Below are 17,491 nucleotides of genomic sequence, written 5' to 3'. Positions count from 1 at the left end.
TACAATTGCTTTTAAATTAACGCCTAAATATATAAATATATAAATATATAAATATATATATATATATATATATATATATATATATATATATATATATATATATATATATATATATAATTTATCAGTATGAATCAGAGAAATTTGATTAATGATTAACTAATAAACGAATCAGCCATTCGTTTATTTCTAAATAATTTATCAACTCATATGTACTCCCAATGCATTTAAACATAATAATAAATTTTTGTACGCGAATAAATTCGTCCACGTAGACTAATCGACTATTATAATTATTAATTAATTAATTAATTATTATTAAACAGTTAATCCTGGCATACCTCGATAAATAAAGTAACTAACCTAACATTGTTCACTTAGTCGCGTAACTAGCTGATCTTTTTTCTGGATTGTTAATTAATAAATTGTTTAAGAATTAAAGAAAGCGATAGAAAGACTTGTTCATAAATAACTATATAAATAAATAAATAATATAAATAATAAAGCCAGTAGATTAATCGATGTCTACATAAATGAGCTTCAGATTAACGCGACCTATTGTCTTTGATTATTGATTAATGATAATGACCTCAAACTTGCTGACATAGTTGATTGTAATCATCGCTGATAAATATATTGGTAAAATATTGAAATATATTATAATAAAAATAATAATATTACTAATTGTCGATGCAGGTGATTGTAGAAGTTGCGATTAGTCTCGTAGGGCTGTAATTAAAAGTAAACTACTTATTAATTAAAAGTCTAATGATTAATGATATCTTTATTATACTGGTATATATTATTAATTAATGATGATATATATTATATATATGAGTAATGTTAAATGCTAGTGGCCAAGTGCTAAGAAGCACAATTTTATTTTTAATGCTATGTTAAATGTTATTGACTTTAAATAAATCGATTATTTGAAAATATATTCATTTTTTTTATTAATTTTAATTTTTTTTTAAATGCCAAAAATTAGGGTCAGCTCAAAATATGAATCTTAATCAAATTAAATGAATTTAATTTATGAATAAAAACTCGGTTAAGTTTGAAAGTGGGTAAAATGGTCCAGTAATTTCAAAGTTGTAAACAATACTAAAATTAGCTGGCGTTAAAAAATTTTTGACTTTTTTATTAATTAAATTAGAACTAGAAAAATATTTTTAAAAAATTGCACATCTAGTTTTTAAAGTTTTCTAAATGTGAAATTTTTTCTTAATAATTTTTCAATAAAATAAATTATGAAAATTTTCAGATGTCAGCTAATTTAATTTTAATTAAAATAATAATAAAGTTAGCCGACATTTTCGATTTTTTTATTTTGCTTAATTCATTAAATTATAACTAAAAAATATTTTTAAAAAATTGCACTTATAGTTTTTGAAGTTTTAAACAAATGAAAAAAATTTTTTTTAATTTTTTTGTAATAATTCTTTAATAAAAAAAATCATAAAATTTTTTAGATGTCGGCTAACTTTATTTTCATTTAATTGAAAATTAAGTTAGCTGACATCTAAAAATTTTTAGAATTTCTTTTTTCATTTCAAAAAATACATTTGTAAAAAACTTTAAAAATTATAGGGTGCAAATTTTTGAAAAATATTTTATTGTTCTCATTTAATTAATGAAAAAAAATTAAAAATATTATCTAATTTTAGTATTATGAATTAGCCAATGTTTAACAGTTTTTGAATTTTTTTTATTAATTAAATTAGAACTAAAAAAATATTTTTAAAAAATTGCACGCATAGTTTTAAAAATTTTCTAAATGTGAAATTTTTTCTTCTTATTTTTTCTTAATAACTTTTCATTAAAATAAATTAAAAAAATTTTCAAATTTCAGCTAATTTAATATTCATTGAGAATTAAGTTAGCCGACATCTAAAAATTTTTAGAATTTTTTTTTTTTTTCATTTAAAAAATTTTATTCGTAAAAAACTTTAAAAATTATAAGTGCAATTTTTAAAAAATATTCTATTGTTCTTATTTAATTAATGAAAAAAAATTAAAAATGTTGGCTAATTTTAGTATTATAAATCAGCCGACGTTCAACAATTTTTGATTTGTTTTCGTTCAACAATTAAATTACAAATAAAAAAATATTTTAAAAAATTGCACAGATAATTTGTTAAATCTTCTATAAGTGGAATTTTTTTTTTCAATTTTTTTGCAATAATTTTTTCAATAAAAAAAAAAAAATTACAAAAACTCAAATTTCAGCTAATTTAATTTCTCATAAATTGTGAGTTTAAAAAAAATTTTTTCATTTTAATGAAAATAAAAATTTTACGAGATTTTCCTAAATAACTTAAAAATCATAATTGATAACTGAATTCTGACAATTGAATTTTGTTCATTTTCTTCTTTAATCACTTCTTCTATTTTTTCTGGAGCTTCTAAAATCAGCGAAAATATGAAAAACAATTATTTTTATGTCGGTATCTTCGAATAACAACTGCATAACTCATTGTATCAAAATTCTGTGAAGTGCATGAAATAACTCACAATTTTTAATAATTAAATGTATAATTTCCCGTAAATTTTTAAATTTTATAAGCATTTTAATGGTAGTATCAAATATTTTAACTATTATTACAATGAAAAAAAATTACCTTCAATTAAAAGAAAAATTCTTGAGTGAAAAAAATAATTTTGAAGAGTTTAATTATCTTAAATCAAGATGAATTATACTTAATTTAAATAAAATTTATTTAAATTAATAAAAATTTCTTAATTTAAGAATTTTTCTGCTCAAATCAAGAAGATTGTAACGTCCACGTTTTCAAAAATATAAATATCTAATTTGTCCCCGGCTCGAAATTTGCTCGCCGGAGTCCAGGGTCATAAACGGGGATCACATTATCAATAACAAAATATAAACAAAACACTTCATTTTAAATAAATCAAAAAAAAAGGAAACCTCTTTATTGGCCTGATCATATTAATAAACGATATAAACAATATAAGCAAATTAAACAATATAAACAATACATTAGAACACTCTTTTTACACATATTGGCGATTCAAAATCATTAACGCGGTTCAAAATCAAAAAAACAATATAAGCAATATACACTAATACGATAGAAACTTTTTATCCAAACATACACGACGGTATTCACGGTTCAAACTAAAAAAAAAAGAAAAAAATCGCGTTCTCCAGTTCGCGGCGCTAGTGGGTCAATTTCCTACTCGGGATTCCCCCGGAGAAACGAGAGGATAGTCTTTAACTCCCTTCTCCCACGGTGCTGCCACCCAGGTCCCCGAAGTCGAGGTATCTAGCCGACTTCCTCGACCTCCTAATCGCCGTCCCCAAGGATCGAGAGGATAGTCTCCAGCTCGATCCCACCTACACGACTATGATCACCTACCGTACCTCAGCTGAAGGATTCGGCACGGGGAGAAGCACTTTCATCCGATCGGTTCACGATACTTACCTGGGCCTTGGTCAGACTCCAGGTAGAGTATCATCCTCTCGAATTACTTGGTGAAGACTATTCAACCGAGTAATTCTCCCGAGAAAGAATTGCTCGCCTTATCGAGCCAAATTTTGGCGTTTATCATTTTTCCCCTAACTCTCTTGTAACGAACCGGAAGGGTCGTTTTAGACACCTGTCCGGTGTCCTCGAACTAGCATTCAAAAATAATTATTTATTATTTTAATCGTAATTTCCTTCATTTTCTATCCATTCGTCTCGCCAAATTCTAAGTTTTTATTTTCGAAACTCAATTCTTTATTATTTTAATCGCAATTTCTTTCATTATATATCCATTCGTTGATTTTCCATACTAAATCTTGTTCGGAACTTAAAATAATTTGCCCAGTCTTTTAATTTCTTTTACAGTTAATTCGCTCGGCTTCGTAATAATTTCTCACACGCTTAATTTCTTAATTTAATCATACCTTCGGTAACAATAATATAAAATTATTAACCAAATAAATACAATAATTAAATAATAATCACCGCACTAATAACAATAATTATTTCTATTAATTTTTAAGTAATTAATAAAAAATAAACTAAAATACTCAAATACACCAAGTAAAATCTGGGTCATAAGATGCTCTTCAAAATAACCCTGATAAAAAGAAAAGTATTGAGACAAAGAAAAAAGTATTGGTTTTCTATTCAATCCAATACTTTTTTCTTTGTCTCTATACTTTTTTTTTATTCAGGGATTATTTTTTCCGTGTATGTGCTCAAATAAAAAAATCTACTCTTTTTTTTTTAAGATAGTTACATTATACTTATTCATAATTCAAAAAGTATACCAAAAAAAAAGGAAGAAACTAATCCAGAACAAAGCAAAAATTATTTAAGGTTATGTCGGAACAAAGTGCTCAAACTGGCACTTCTAAGGAAATAAAAACAAAAAAACTGATAAATTATAAATGTACAAGGCATTTATTGATTATGAAAGCATTAACTAATAATTTTAGTAGCATTGACACCGATTAGCCGGACAATCTGGCGGGTTGACAAGGCATTTATCCATACAATAGACATCAGCGCCTTTTCTTCCACTGAATTCGCCAACAGCGTCGCATTGTTCTCTGGAGACATAAATTATTAATTAGTTTAACTGATGATTTACTGTCTTAACAACAAGTACATCAATAATAATAATAATAATAATAATTGGATAATTCATACTTACGGACAGGAACAAACAGTCTGTGGACAATTAGGCGGATAGCGAAGACAGTTTTCAAGGCACCAATCATTCATGCCGGGAATGAAGCGGTAAAGTTTTGTCGGTTGGCAAGTTTGGGCTCTGATAACCAGCGGATATACATTATCGTTATTATTATTGTTACCAGAAGTACGGTAGTCCTGATAGTACAATAGAAAGGGATTGTACTGGTGAACAAACATCGGAGGGACACCCGAAGTACTTGTTACAATATTAACATCCGCGCAATTGCGAAAAGTTTCCGGTTTTCCGCAACCAACGGCCTCGGTTCCATTCTCGCAGGTACCCCACATATTACCTGAAATTATATATAACACTAATTTAATATATATGAAGCTAAACTTAACTATACGCCCAATTACGCCCATCGTAATTTCGGATTTTTAAGTAAAAAAAATTGTTTTTGATTATATAAACCAAGTCAAGACCTTGGACCCTACTTTCTCTGGAAATTGATTTACCCAATCTGTATTGAAGTTATCTGGTGGCATTGAGTCTGGATACTCGCATTAACTCGGTAAATTATTTACGAGAAAAAACACTTACTGTAATTTATTTTTATTATTATTTTTGATAAACACCTGTCAGATAATTCCACTGGATAACGCACTGAGAGCAGGTTATGTACGGAGGCAGTGTTACTCTGTAATTAAATATCGCCTTCTTTGGGCTGTCTTCGGGGATAATAAACGCCGGTTCTCGTGTTCCTGATAAATACAGAGGGTACTTGTCGAAGCACTCTTGAGTTTCTTGTTGGGAAGGATTGTTGTGTGGGCAAAGGTTAAGTTCGAATCTGCCTTGGTGGTTCGCTGTTAGTTCTATCTCGATGTCGATGTCCTAAAAAAATTTATTTTTTAATAGAAATTGGTTTAAAAAGAAGAAATAAATTGTTTTTATTAAATTTTGCAGCTGATTTTTATAAGATTTCATTAATTTTTGATAAATATTCGTTGTAGTCACTGAAAACATCAAGATGGAGGGTTGTTACGAAATGGTGGATTAGAAATAGATCCACGTGCCATCTCTGTCACTTAATTTTAACTTTTCAACAGTATTAATATTTTTATAAATAATGAAGACGAATATCGAATGAAAATAAAGTTTGTAAAATTTATTTTAAAAAAATAAATTATCATTTTTATTTTGAAAATATTTTCAAACTGAGTTTTTAAAAAAAATGTTCAATTTATTGAATTTTACAGCTAATTTCTATGATGTATTGTGAATTTATGGTAAATATTCGTTTTAATAGCTTAGAACATAAAGATGGAGGGTTGTTACTAAATGGCGGATTAGAAATAAATCCACACGCCATCTATCTCACTTAATTTTAACTTTTCAACAATTCTAATATTTTCAAATTTGATTAGCAATAAAATATTTACAAATAAATAGTTTTTAATGATTGTTATAAATTATGAAGAAGAATATTGAATGTTTTGAATATTTAAAAGAAATAAATTATCATTTTTTGTTGAAAATAATTTAAAAATATTTTTAAATTGAGTTTTAAAAAAAATGTTTAATTTATAAAATTTTACAGCTAATTTCTATGATGTATCATACGTTTATGGTAAATATTCGTTTTAGTGGCTCAGAACATCAAGATGGAGGGTTGTTAATAAATGGCGGATTAGAAATAGATCCACGCGCCATCTGTGTCACTTGATTTTAACTTTTCAACAGTTTTAATTGATTTTAATATTTTTAAATCTGATTGGCGATATAAAACTAATAAATAAATAGTTTTTGATGATTTTTATAAATAATGAAGAAGAATTATTTTTAAAAAATAAATTAGTTTTCATTAAAAATATTTAAAAATACTAAATTTTTTTAAAAAATGTTTCATTTATGAAATTTTACAGCCAATTTAAATGAGTTATTATAAATTTATGCTAAATATTTATTTTAGTGACTTATAACATCAAGATGGCGAGTTATCACAAAATGGCGGCTTAAAAATAGATCAAGGTGCCATCTTTGTTACTTCATTTTAATTAGAAGAAATAATATATATCGAATATCAACAGTATTCAATAATTAAAACTTATTTAAGTATTTTTAAATCTAATTTTGTTAAAAAATTGAAAATAAGATCCTTTTTACTCTTTTTTAAAAATAATCCAACATTAATTGGATAAAAATAAAATTTATGTTAAAAATTTATAAAAGTAGAAAAATTCAGTTTCAAATACAGAATATTAATTTTATAAAATTTCACTCCACTTCATAGGACAAAAATTTTTATTCCTCGAGGCGTTTCAATGTAAATAAAAACAAAGATGATGACTGAAAAGTTGTTAACTGTCACAGCTACTAATTAGTGATGTTTAATCTTACCATAATTAAAAAACATACCTGTCCAGCGGTGTAGCGTCTAACAATAGTTCCTCTTGCGAATTCACCACCTGCTTCATGAGGTCTAGGATGACTCAAATGATAAGCGTCACCGCAAACTCCGCATTTTCCTTCATTTTGGACCCAGTGGACTTTAAATTACAGGTTGATTATTATTATTTATCAATATATTGCAATTTTGTTAATTTTTATACTAAATTAATTAATAAGATAAATATATTTTTTTTTAATTTTTAAATATTGATTTTTTTTATAGAAATTAATTTAGAAGATATTTGAAGATATATTACAAATAAATTATGGCGAAAAAAAATTGTCGTGTAGAAATTAAAAAAAGTTTGGAAAATCCAAAAGTGCACGCCTCATAACGCTCATTCATTTTTTAAGAAAACAATTAATTGTGTAATTGATTAAAAAAAAAAAAAAAATTATAATTAAGTAATTTCTTACAGAGTATTTTTTATTTTTTTTTTAAACATCGGCGCCCTTTTTTCTTGTCATATGCGCACGCAGTCTAAAAAAATCTAGCTTGATCAAGTGGCGCCATAGTTTTCACGTGACAAATAAGAAAAGTTCGTTTGGCTTTGTACGGTTGTATAGTAGTGAATTTTAATAAAAATTCAATTAAAAAAAAAATACGTAAACTAGGCCACTGATATGAAATACGGACCCAGTTAATCGAATTCTTAAACTAATAAAAAAGGTCCGGTCTTGAAATATCAATTTATTCGGGAGTAATCGTTGGTACATCCAAAATGGGGTGACATCCGGACGTCCACGTAAAATTTTTTTCAAAACGTTTTTCTTTTCAAAATAGCAACTTAAAATGATTTTAGAAAGTAAAAGATGGTTTAATTTAAGTGTTTTTTCGGTGTACATCTACTTATATCATTGTATAAGTGTAGTATGCTTGTGATAGAGGCATTTAAAGATCACAAAATTGCTTGAACTTGACGAGTCGAGTGTAAAGCACAACCTCACGCGCTTCGCGCTATGAGGTGTGCAAAAATTAAAAATGCAATTTTTTAAGAATAATTTTTCTGAATAAATTTATTTGTTAAAAAAAATTAAAAAATTATCAAGTGGCAGCTAAATTTAATGTTATATAAATTATGACAAAAAAAGTGTTAAAGTTAGCCGACATTTTTAATTTTTTTAAAATTTTTTCAATTAGAATTAAAAAATATTTTTTTAAAATTGCATTTGGGGCATTCCATAGTGACTAGTGGGACATTTGACTCTAGGATTCCATCAATTATAAGCTATAATTATGTCACTGAAACTTATGCTATAGTAAAATTTATCTTATAATATAGAAGAATAATTAACAACATCCCTTTGTCAAAAACCTCCATTACTTTTTAAGTTTCTCGTAATTATCATTTGACTGAGTATGACTGGTGGGACTAAGAAAAATCCTTCTCTCTTACCAAAGGTATACTTAAAGTCCAATTTCAGTTCGAACACTAAACTTTTGAAAAATACTTCCCTCTCAATAGAAAATTTATCCTACAAACATTCAATATTATGAAGAATTAGACTGATTACCTACGTAGAAACAATTAAAAAAATTTGTTTTTATTGTGACTGGTGGGACAAGTACAAAATGTCTACATCAAGTTGTTTATTAAAAAGACTTTTATATTATTGCAACCTTAGAAACATTATTATTTATATATTTAACTATAAATTATTTCGAATAATTAAAAAACACAAATTAAGGATTTAGCATGCTGACAACACGATATTGATAAACTTAGGTGTTAATTAATAACAAACATAAAATGAATTTATTCTTAAAACTATTAAAACAACGTTTAAACTAGATACAATTTAGTATGACTGAAAGTTACTAGGAGAGAAAAATTGATTTTCTTATTGATTAAAAAAAAAATTTTTTTACAAACTAGTAAAATATATAATTTTAATAATAAATTAGGACTAAATTAGAATGAATTAGAGGAATTTTAAAATTTTAGTCATTTTCCCATTTCGCATAGAATGTCCCAATAAGTATTTTTTTTTACAAATTATTATTTTTCTAGCTGCTGTAAAAGATCTACAGAAGTTTTTTTAAAAAAGGTTACTTGCGATGACCCCGATATCTTCAATTTAAGTCATCGATATTCAAAAATCAAAATTTTTTGTTGATATTATTTAATGATTAATCGGAGTAATTATAAAAGTATCAATTTTTAACAAAATGACGGCTTCATAAAAAACTATAAATTTTTACTAAACATTTTAGCGTTAATTATTTATAAAAATAGAAAATATTAATCGGAATTATTAATCCTTATGTCAATAACTAAAAAATATAGTTAAAATAATTAATTCAACAACTTAATTAAAAAAAAAAATTTCTAATCTAAAAATAAAATTATTTATTTAATGCCGTAAGATGGACGGCGGAGTTTCTTAGATGGTTCTAACTTTTCTCACCGGCTTTGAAAATTTTCTATATACTTAAAAAAATGTCCAAAAACAAAATAAAAAACTAGATTTTTAAAAAATTTCAAGTGCATAAATCCCCTTAAAAAGTAAAAATTCAAAACGTATATTAGATTAACATTTAAATAATAAATTTCCCGCGTTTGGTGCTGACTATTTCAAATGAGCCAATAGAATTTCTCGAACCCGCCATTTTAGTTTTCCCCGCCATCTTGACATTCTTGAGTGCTAAACCGAATTTTCCTCATAAATCCCTCAAATTTAACGAAAATTAAAAAAAAAAAATTACTGCATAATTACTAACACTACAACTATCCATTTCTAACTACCTATTATATGTAAAAAAAAATCCGTGTATATTTACTCACAAAACTCACCACTAAAAAAAAAAAGTAATCAACAAAACAAATAAAATCCTTGGATGTAACAAACCAGAAAACGAAACAAAGTGAATGCATGAGAGTGGGAGTGTAAATAAACCTTCTAAAAAGAACTGACAATAATTCCTTCTGGATACTGACAACACGATCTTGATAAACTCGGGTGTTAATTAATAACGATCATAAAAAAATTTGTTCTTAAAACTATAATAATAAATATGTTAGTTAATAACAAACATAAAATGAATTTTTTCTTAAAACTATCAAATTAACATTTGACTCGGATACAAGTTAGTACGACTGAAAAATTACTAGGAGAGAAAAATTGATTTTCTTATTGATTAAAAAAAAATTTTCTTTACAAATTAGTAAAATATAAACTTTTAATAATAAATTAGGCCTCAATTACAATGAATTAGAGAAATTTTAAAACTTTGGTCATTTCCCCATCTTGCATGCAATGCCCCATTTATGGTTTTTAAAATTTCTTTACAAATGAATTCTTTTTTTTTTTAATAAAAAAAAAATTTTTTTAATTTTTAGATGTCAGCTAACTTAATTTTTATAAAAAATAGACATGTAGAAATAAAAAAAATAAAAAATTCAATTTTTTAAAAGTAATTCTTTATAACAAATTTATTTGTTAAAAAAAAAAATTATCAATTGACTGCAAATTAATATCATAATTTTTTGTAAAAATCTAAAAAATTGTAAATATCTATTGAATTTAATTTAATAAAATAAAATTGTACAGTACCTGCATAACCGCCACAGAACAATTCATTGTCATTATAATTTACCGGATTCGGATATCCGAAGCGCCACATGCTGTTCCTGGAAGGCGGATCCATCATACGGCCATGTCCGTCAACGTCGACATTTTGTAAAGCCTGCAGGAAAATTGAGAAAATGGTGGAAAGTGAGAAGAAATGAATCTCAAGAAGAAATAGATTAATTTTTAAAAAACTTACCAATATAATGAGAAGAAAAACTAACGGGCGTGATAGTGACTCCATGGCGAGTCGATAAGAAGTGAGTAGATATAATATCTTCGGAATTCCCGGGGCGATCCGGGACCAGGAAGAATATCTAATGAAATTTATATTAATGCCATTAATAATACAGCTTATTAGCATAAGATCTACTGAAAAGGAGCGGCGCTTCTTTTATATAGAACAGAATATATAATACATAATATATGCGGATAAATAATGTAAGAAAAGATTTTTTAGCTGGGTACTTTGCTCCAACGGGTTATCGAACGTCCTAGAGCGTTAGTGGATTTAAATGATTTAGCATTACAGCTGATTTATCGAGAGTCCTCGATTATAAAATAAAATATATATATTTGTATTTAAACTTTCGAATAACTCTACCTTGACACTCTACGTGACAAGTGATTCAACTTGAATTACTTGTTAATTAAAACCTTTTTTTTTGGCTTATTCAAATTGGATGTCAATTTTTTTCTGGTAATCTTAAATCTAAAAAAAATATTTTTTGAGTTCTATTAAATTTATTAATAAATTTTTTGGTACAGATTTAATTACCGATAGCCCGATATTAAAATTTTTCGTATCATTAAATTAAAAACGAAAAATGAAAAAAAAAATTGTAGTCGGCCTCGGACGGAAATGCTAATCCTAAATGCATTATCTGATGAATAAATTTGTCGAGTGAAATTGGATTTATAAAAAAGGTTTGATTTTTTATTTTGTTTTATCTGTCGGGAGAAATTATTTTTTTTGTCCTGTCATTGACCGTCAGATTGTTTTTTAAGTACAATAAAACTGAGTTCAACACCAAACCGGACTTGCAAGGATGTAATAAATTACAATAAGTACTAAAACTTATTTTGGCTTTGATTAAAAAATAATCATTTATTTGACAGCAAACTCGATAGATTTTAATTAAGCGGTTCTCACTTTGGAATTAAAGATAGTCTGTTATTGTTTTTATTACGGTAAGTAGACATTACAAAAGCTCATTTAAGATAATTTTATTCTGTACTCATTTTTTTAGACATTAATTTATAATAAATTTGATACTTTGCAGGTAAATGAGAGTTTTTAAAAATAAAATTGCAAGTTAAATATTAATTTGTGGGAAAAAAAAATTTTTTTATGATACTTAATTTTGTGGGAAGAAAAATTTTTAAAATTACTTAGAAATTTATTAATTGTTAATTTTTGAATTGAATTTAAGTTATTGAATTTTTACCGCAGCCTTCACTGTCTAAATGGCAAAAGAAAAAATTCACTTTATGTGAATACAATACATATTTAAATTTTTTAATTAATTTTTACAAGATTAAAAGAACTTACACACTTGAACATTATAAATTTAGGATAAGAGTAATATTGCTTAGATATTATTTTTGTAAGAAATAGTTTAGATGTAAATTATTGCTAATAGTTTGCAACATTTATAATTTTAATTATAATAATTTAACTAAAATTTAAATTTACAATTTAGGTGTCTAGATTAAAGAGGTGATCATAAAGTTTACTCTTGAAAGTTTCTATACTGGAAGTATTTATCATGTAAACTAGTAATTTTTCCTAGAGACGAATGCAAGTAACTACAAAAGACAATTCATAAGCAATTGTCGCAAATTTTGGTAACTTAAAATTTACATTATTCTTTTTTGCTGCAAGTCTTTCAGAAATATTACTAAATTCTTTCAATATTTAATACAAATTTATCTTGAAGAAAATAACATTTATTAATTGCTAAGGAATATTTATTAATAGTTAATAAATATTGATTAACAATGAGAGTTTTTAAAGATAAAATTTCAAGTTAAAGTTTAATTTTTAGGTGAAAACAATTTTTCTTGATTAAACTTATTTTTTTGTAAGAAAAATATTTAAAATTATTTAAAAATTTATCAAAGGTTTATTTATTAAATATTACTATAAATTTTTTAATATTTAAAAAAAAATTATCTTGAAGAAAGGTACATTTATTTATTGCTAAGAAATATTTTTTAATATTTAGTAAATATTGATTAATAATTCATGAATTTTTTGGAGTGAAGGCGTCTCATTGTTTACAGCGCCATTTGAAGATCATTCATAAACAAACAATGCCAAAATTCTTATAATGAAGATAAGATACACTAATAATTTTCTCTACTAAAAAAATTCTGTATTTATTTCATTTCTTCTTTTTTTTATTCGAAAATTATTAATGATTTTGATCTTATAAAATTTTCTATTGAAGCTATAGCGTTAAAAAAAATGTCAAAGCTTAATTTTTATACTCACTTTTTATTTAAGGGTATAAAAAAATTTTATTAATAATTAACAAATATTTATTTATTTATTTTTTGGAAAATAAATGCATTCTTGTAACAAATTATTTTTTATGAAATTTTCAACAATTTTATTTCTTCAATGAAGAAATAAAAATTTTTCTTAATATAATAATTAAAAAATAACAATTTTACAAAGAAAACTTGTAAATTTACAAATTAAAGTTTTCTTGCCTTAATTATATATAATAATAAATAATAACAATAATAATAAATTATTATAAATACAATCGGTCAAAGAAAAAATAGCTATGAAAATAACTTTGTTAACTTGTAAATTTACATTCAAAATTGTTTTTTCTCCAAATCTAACAAACTTTTTTTTCAACCAAAATGTTGTTGTATCCACAAAAAACAAATTTCTTCCGCCAAGAAAATTTTAAGGAAAATGAAAGATAATTTGGAGCAAAAAAAAATTTTCTTGACTCAAAAAACTTTTTCATTCAAGAAATTTTCAACCTTTCTTAATATTTTCTTGAGCCAAGAAAATTTACACTCCAGTCAAGAATTTTTTTTTTTACTTTAAGAACAATTTTAATTTCTTCAGCAAAGAAATAAAATAGTCAAAAAAATATTCATTTTTTCTAAAAGAAAATTTTTTTCTCAGTATATCAATAAATATTTACCCGCAAACTGATTATAAATATTCTTTAACTATTAACAAATATTTATTGACTGTTAATAAATATTTATTAAATCACTTAATGTTAAAAAATAATTTATAAATTTTAAAACACTCAATAAATCTAATTAAGTATTAAAAAATCTTTCTATCAGTGTATAACAGTAATTATAATAAAATAACAACTCTTACCGTTGGATTCCCGATAGACGTCAAAATGGCGATTAGATATTCAAATGGCGTACACTAGCACGTAAGTAGGTAACTTACTTACAAAATTTGGCGCGAAGCTTAAAACCGCGTCCAACCGCGATCAAGTTTAAACTTGTAGTACGGACAGAATTCTGGGTTTATCAATATAAAACCTCCGAAAAACATAAAAAAGTTAAAAATTTTACACGTTTGACGGGTTTTTTTTAAACTCACTATCGAAATAAAGCTTGTTTTGGTTCAAAGGGGCGCGACATCACGCCGCGTGATTTTAACTCGCTTTTTTTATTTATTTTTTTAGTGTTGTTGTTGTTTGTTTTAAAAGGAATAAAGTTTGAGAGTTTTTATCCGACGTAAGTGGTATTGTGGTGTTGTTGTGATACGCCGAGACCTCGAAGGTGAAAACCAGCAAAAGAAGGGAACGCTTGAAGACCCGGAGGAATACTGAACAGCACGCTCTCGTGCGAAATCCAGTGGCCTATTGTAAAAATAAAAATAAAAATATATTTGTATGTGCACACACATATTTATTCGAGTCTCAGGTAAGAATGGATCATATACATGCGCAAGATTTATTGCGCACTTTTTTTATAATACTATTGTTTTTAGGACGGCGCTTTTTTACCCAGATCTTGATCACATATATGGCGTCATTAAGCAGATTTGGTGACAAAATTTTGTTCTTGTTCATTGTATGCGGTTCCATTGGTTCTGACGCAGTGTTGCCAGATAGATTTATCCATTTTTCCCTTAATAGCTATTTAAAATTCCCTAGATTGAATCAGAATTATTTTTTTAATTTATTTTTTTGATAAATAAATTATATAAAAGTAAATTTAAAATTTGTATAGGTAAAATTTAAAAAACCCGGGAAAAAAAGTTTAGATCTGCTCTGATAAAATCAGATCAAATTCATCAGATCTGAGCAGATCTGCATTTTGGCCAGATCAAATTTGATCTGATTAGATCAACTCTGATCTGTTCAGATCTGGTTCGATTGAAACAGAATCAATTTATAAAAAAGTTTATAAAATAAAAATAATAATGAAATTTATTTTATCTCTACTTGCAAATTAGAAATTATGTATTTTATATCAATTTTCCGTGATTTAAAGTCGAATTATCGTTGAAAAATAATTTGTGATGTTGGGGATTCGAACCTGGATCCTCCTGCATGTCAGTCCCAGAGCGTACCATTCAGCTACTAGAAGTACCTGACTGAATTACTCTTCAGATAATAGTGTAGGCACTGTATTATCTTTTCGTAAACTTTGAGATCGGTGTACAAAATATGATTAATTAATGTATTTTGACCCGCTGAAACCGAATATTGCAGTCATTTTTGCGAAATCCCGGGCCATCTATTGTTTATAGCCATTTGTTTAAACAATTATTTGAGAAATAATTTTTTATGAGATCCAATTTTTTTTTACAATATTTTAGGCAATTGTAAGATGAAAATTACTCTCATAAAATTTTCCGTAAGTTGATAGTTTCTGAGTTATAAATTTTTGAAAATTGAAAATTCTTGATCTTCAACAATTTTGATGATTAATTACAAATAAATAAATTACTTAACACCAGGTTTCATGCACGTGATTGTAAAGAATAATACTCAAAGTTTCTATTGAAAAAATAACATCCGGTTATAATTTTTATTAAATAAAAAAAACGTGATCAAAGTTAGTGCATTTGTAAGAGCTATTTATTAGAACATAAAGTATAAAAAGTCGTACCGAAGTAGATCTGCTCTGATCAGAGCAGATCTAATTAGATCTATCCATATCACCTTTATGATTACATATATTCATCAAGCTTGATCTGATTTGATCTAACTTGATCTGATCATATCTAAACTTTTTTTCCCACTTAATAATCAGATTAAATTAGATCTGCATAGATTAAGTCAGATCTATTTATATCTAATTTTTAATTTAATTTTGATCAAACTTGATCTGGATTGGTCTAATTTGATCTGACCGGATCTAGTTTGATTAGAACAGATCTATTCATATCTACTTTTTAATTTCATTTTGATCAAACTTGATCTGGATTGATCTAATTTGATCAAAGTTGATCTAGTTTGATTAGAACAGATCTATTCATATCTACTTTTCAATTTCATTTTGATCAAACTTGATCTGGTTTGATCTAAGCAGATCAAATTAGATCTGTCTATATCTACTTAGATCTAAATTTAGATCAAATCTGATCTGCTCAGATCAAATTTGATCAGAGCAGATCTAAACTTTTTTTCCCGGGAAGTTTAAATACTAATCGACGGTTTAATTAGCAATTGGTCTAGCTCCTTATTTTTTAGAGATTTTAGATTAGATTAGATTTATTAATTCATGCCAAGGCACAACAGCCAAATGGCAAATATAAAACAATACAATATTCACAGTATTTACAGTGAAGTAGTCTTAAAACTGTATTAATCTATATAAACAAAACAAATTTAGTATTCTACGTACAAAAGTACGAAGAATACTGAGGAAATTATTGTCAATACAGTTTTTAGTAGTTTTAATATCAATCTTAATCGAGTTAGCCAAAAAGTCTTATAGAACAACAATACAAAGTAAACTAAAGTTTATGTTTCGAAATTTAGTTATGGTATTTAAATTTTAATCTATGCTCATACTGCTTTCTTCATAATTTAACCAAAAGAAAATTATCAAGTATCGAAATCAAACAAGTAATTAAACATCAGATTTTTAAAAATGTCTAAGCTCGATGCATTTATAATCTCTGATCGAAGTTCTTCCCAAAAACGAATTGACGTAACAACAAACAAATATTCATAGTAGCTTGTACTATAGTTTGGAATCTTAAAGTTTACGTTATCCACAGATTCGGTAGAATCTGACGCCAAGTTCCGTTCAAATCCGTTGTAAACGGAGCGCCAGACTACCGAGTGTGTTTACTGTAAGCAGAACAGAACGGTATTTCGAGGTTGCAAAATTTTATTTAATTCTACGGTACTTCTTGTTCCTAAATTTTATATTATAACAGTAATTCATACTTTATTTTACTGATACCAATTAATTATATTCAATTATAACAATTAACCTACTTGAAATTATTAAATTTTATCAGCACAAACTATAGCAAGCTCAAAAATTTCGATCCTGACTTTTTTTCGATGTAAAAAGTGACATGCCACAGACTAAGTAATTCGACAATGCATGGTAATCCTCCAATAGATGGGAAACTACAGTTAAAAAAATAAATTTTACAGCTTGAATCTACACCCGCCAGGGTGCGCTGCAATTATTTTTACATAAATTGTAGCTTCAAGGGGATAGTTTGCTATAAAAAATGCAGCCAACTTGAGATTTAAGTTGGTACCCATTGTAAATTTTTATTATAATTACAAAAAATACTGAAATCCGAACAAAAACAGTTTCGCTGTGAAAAAATCGCGCCAAGTCCACGTTCATAAGACTA

At 26.2% G+C, this 17,491-nt stretch overlaps 1 protein-coding gene across 1 annotated transcript; it reads right to left on the bottom strand.

The window, feature by feature from the left end:
- Positions 1 to 4,344: 4,344 nt before the first annotated feature.
- On the bottom strand, positions 4,345 to 14,494 carry LOC123265615. Its single transcript, XM_044729408.1, has 7 exons — positions 14,024 to 14,494; positions 10,865 to 10,982; positions 10,651 to 10,783; positions 7,063 to 7,193; positions 5,283 to 5,538; positions 4,666 to 4,999; positions 4,345 to 4,561 (listed from the first exon to the last, which is right to left on the bottom strand). Exons 2-7 carry the CDS (start codon positions 10,907 to 10,909, stop codon positions 4,444 to 4,446), a joined length of 1,017 nt encoding a protein of 338 aa, XP_044585343.1. The 5' UTR covers positions 10,910 to 10,982; positions 14,024 to 14,494; the 3' UTR covers positions 4,345 to 4,443.
- Positions 14,495 to 17,491: the final 2,997 nt, after the last annotated feature.

This window comes from Cotesia glomerata, linkage group LG5, assembly GCF_020080835.1.
Source record: "Cotesia glomerata isolate CgM1 linkage group LG5, MPM_Cglom_v2.3, whole genome shotgun sequence".
NCBI lineage: Eukaryota > Metazoa > Arthropoda > Insecta > Hymenoptera > Braconidae > Cotesia > Cotesia glomerata.
Note: the sequence above shows the minus strand (reverse complement) of the source record. Positions and strands in the feature narration are given on the sequence as shown.

What these genes read in the sequence shown, in the direction of transcription:
- LOC123265615 (XM_044729408.1), bottom strand. Translation starts at nt 10,909, where the DNA reads ATGGAGTCACTATCACGCCCGTTAGTTTTTCTTCTCATTATATTG. An exon ending in GTTCTGTGGCGGTTATGCAG is followed by an intron (nt 7,194 to 10,650) that starts GTACTGTACAAT and finishes TGTAATTTAAAG; the next exon opens with TCCACTGGGTCCAAAATGAA. An exon ending in GACGCTACACCGCTGGACAG is followed by an intron (nt 5,539 to 7,062) that starts GTATGTTTTTTA and finishes AAATTTTTTTAG; the next exon opens with GACATCGACATCGAGATAGA.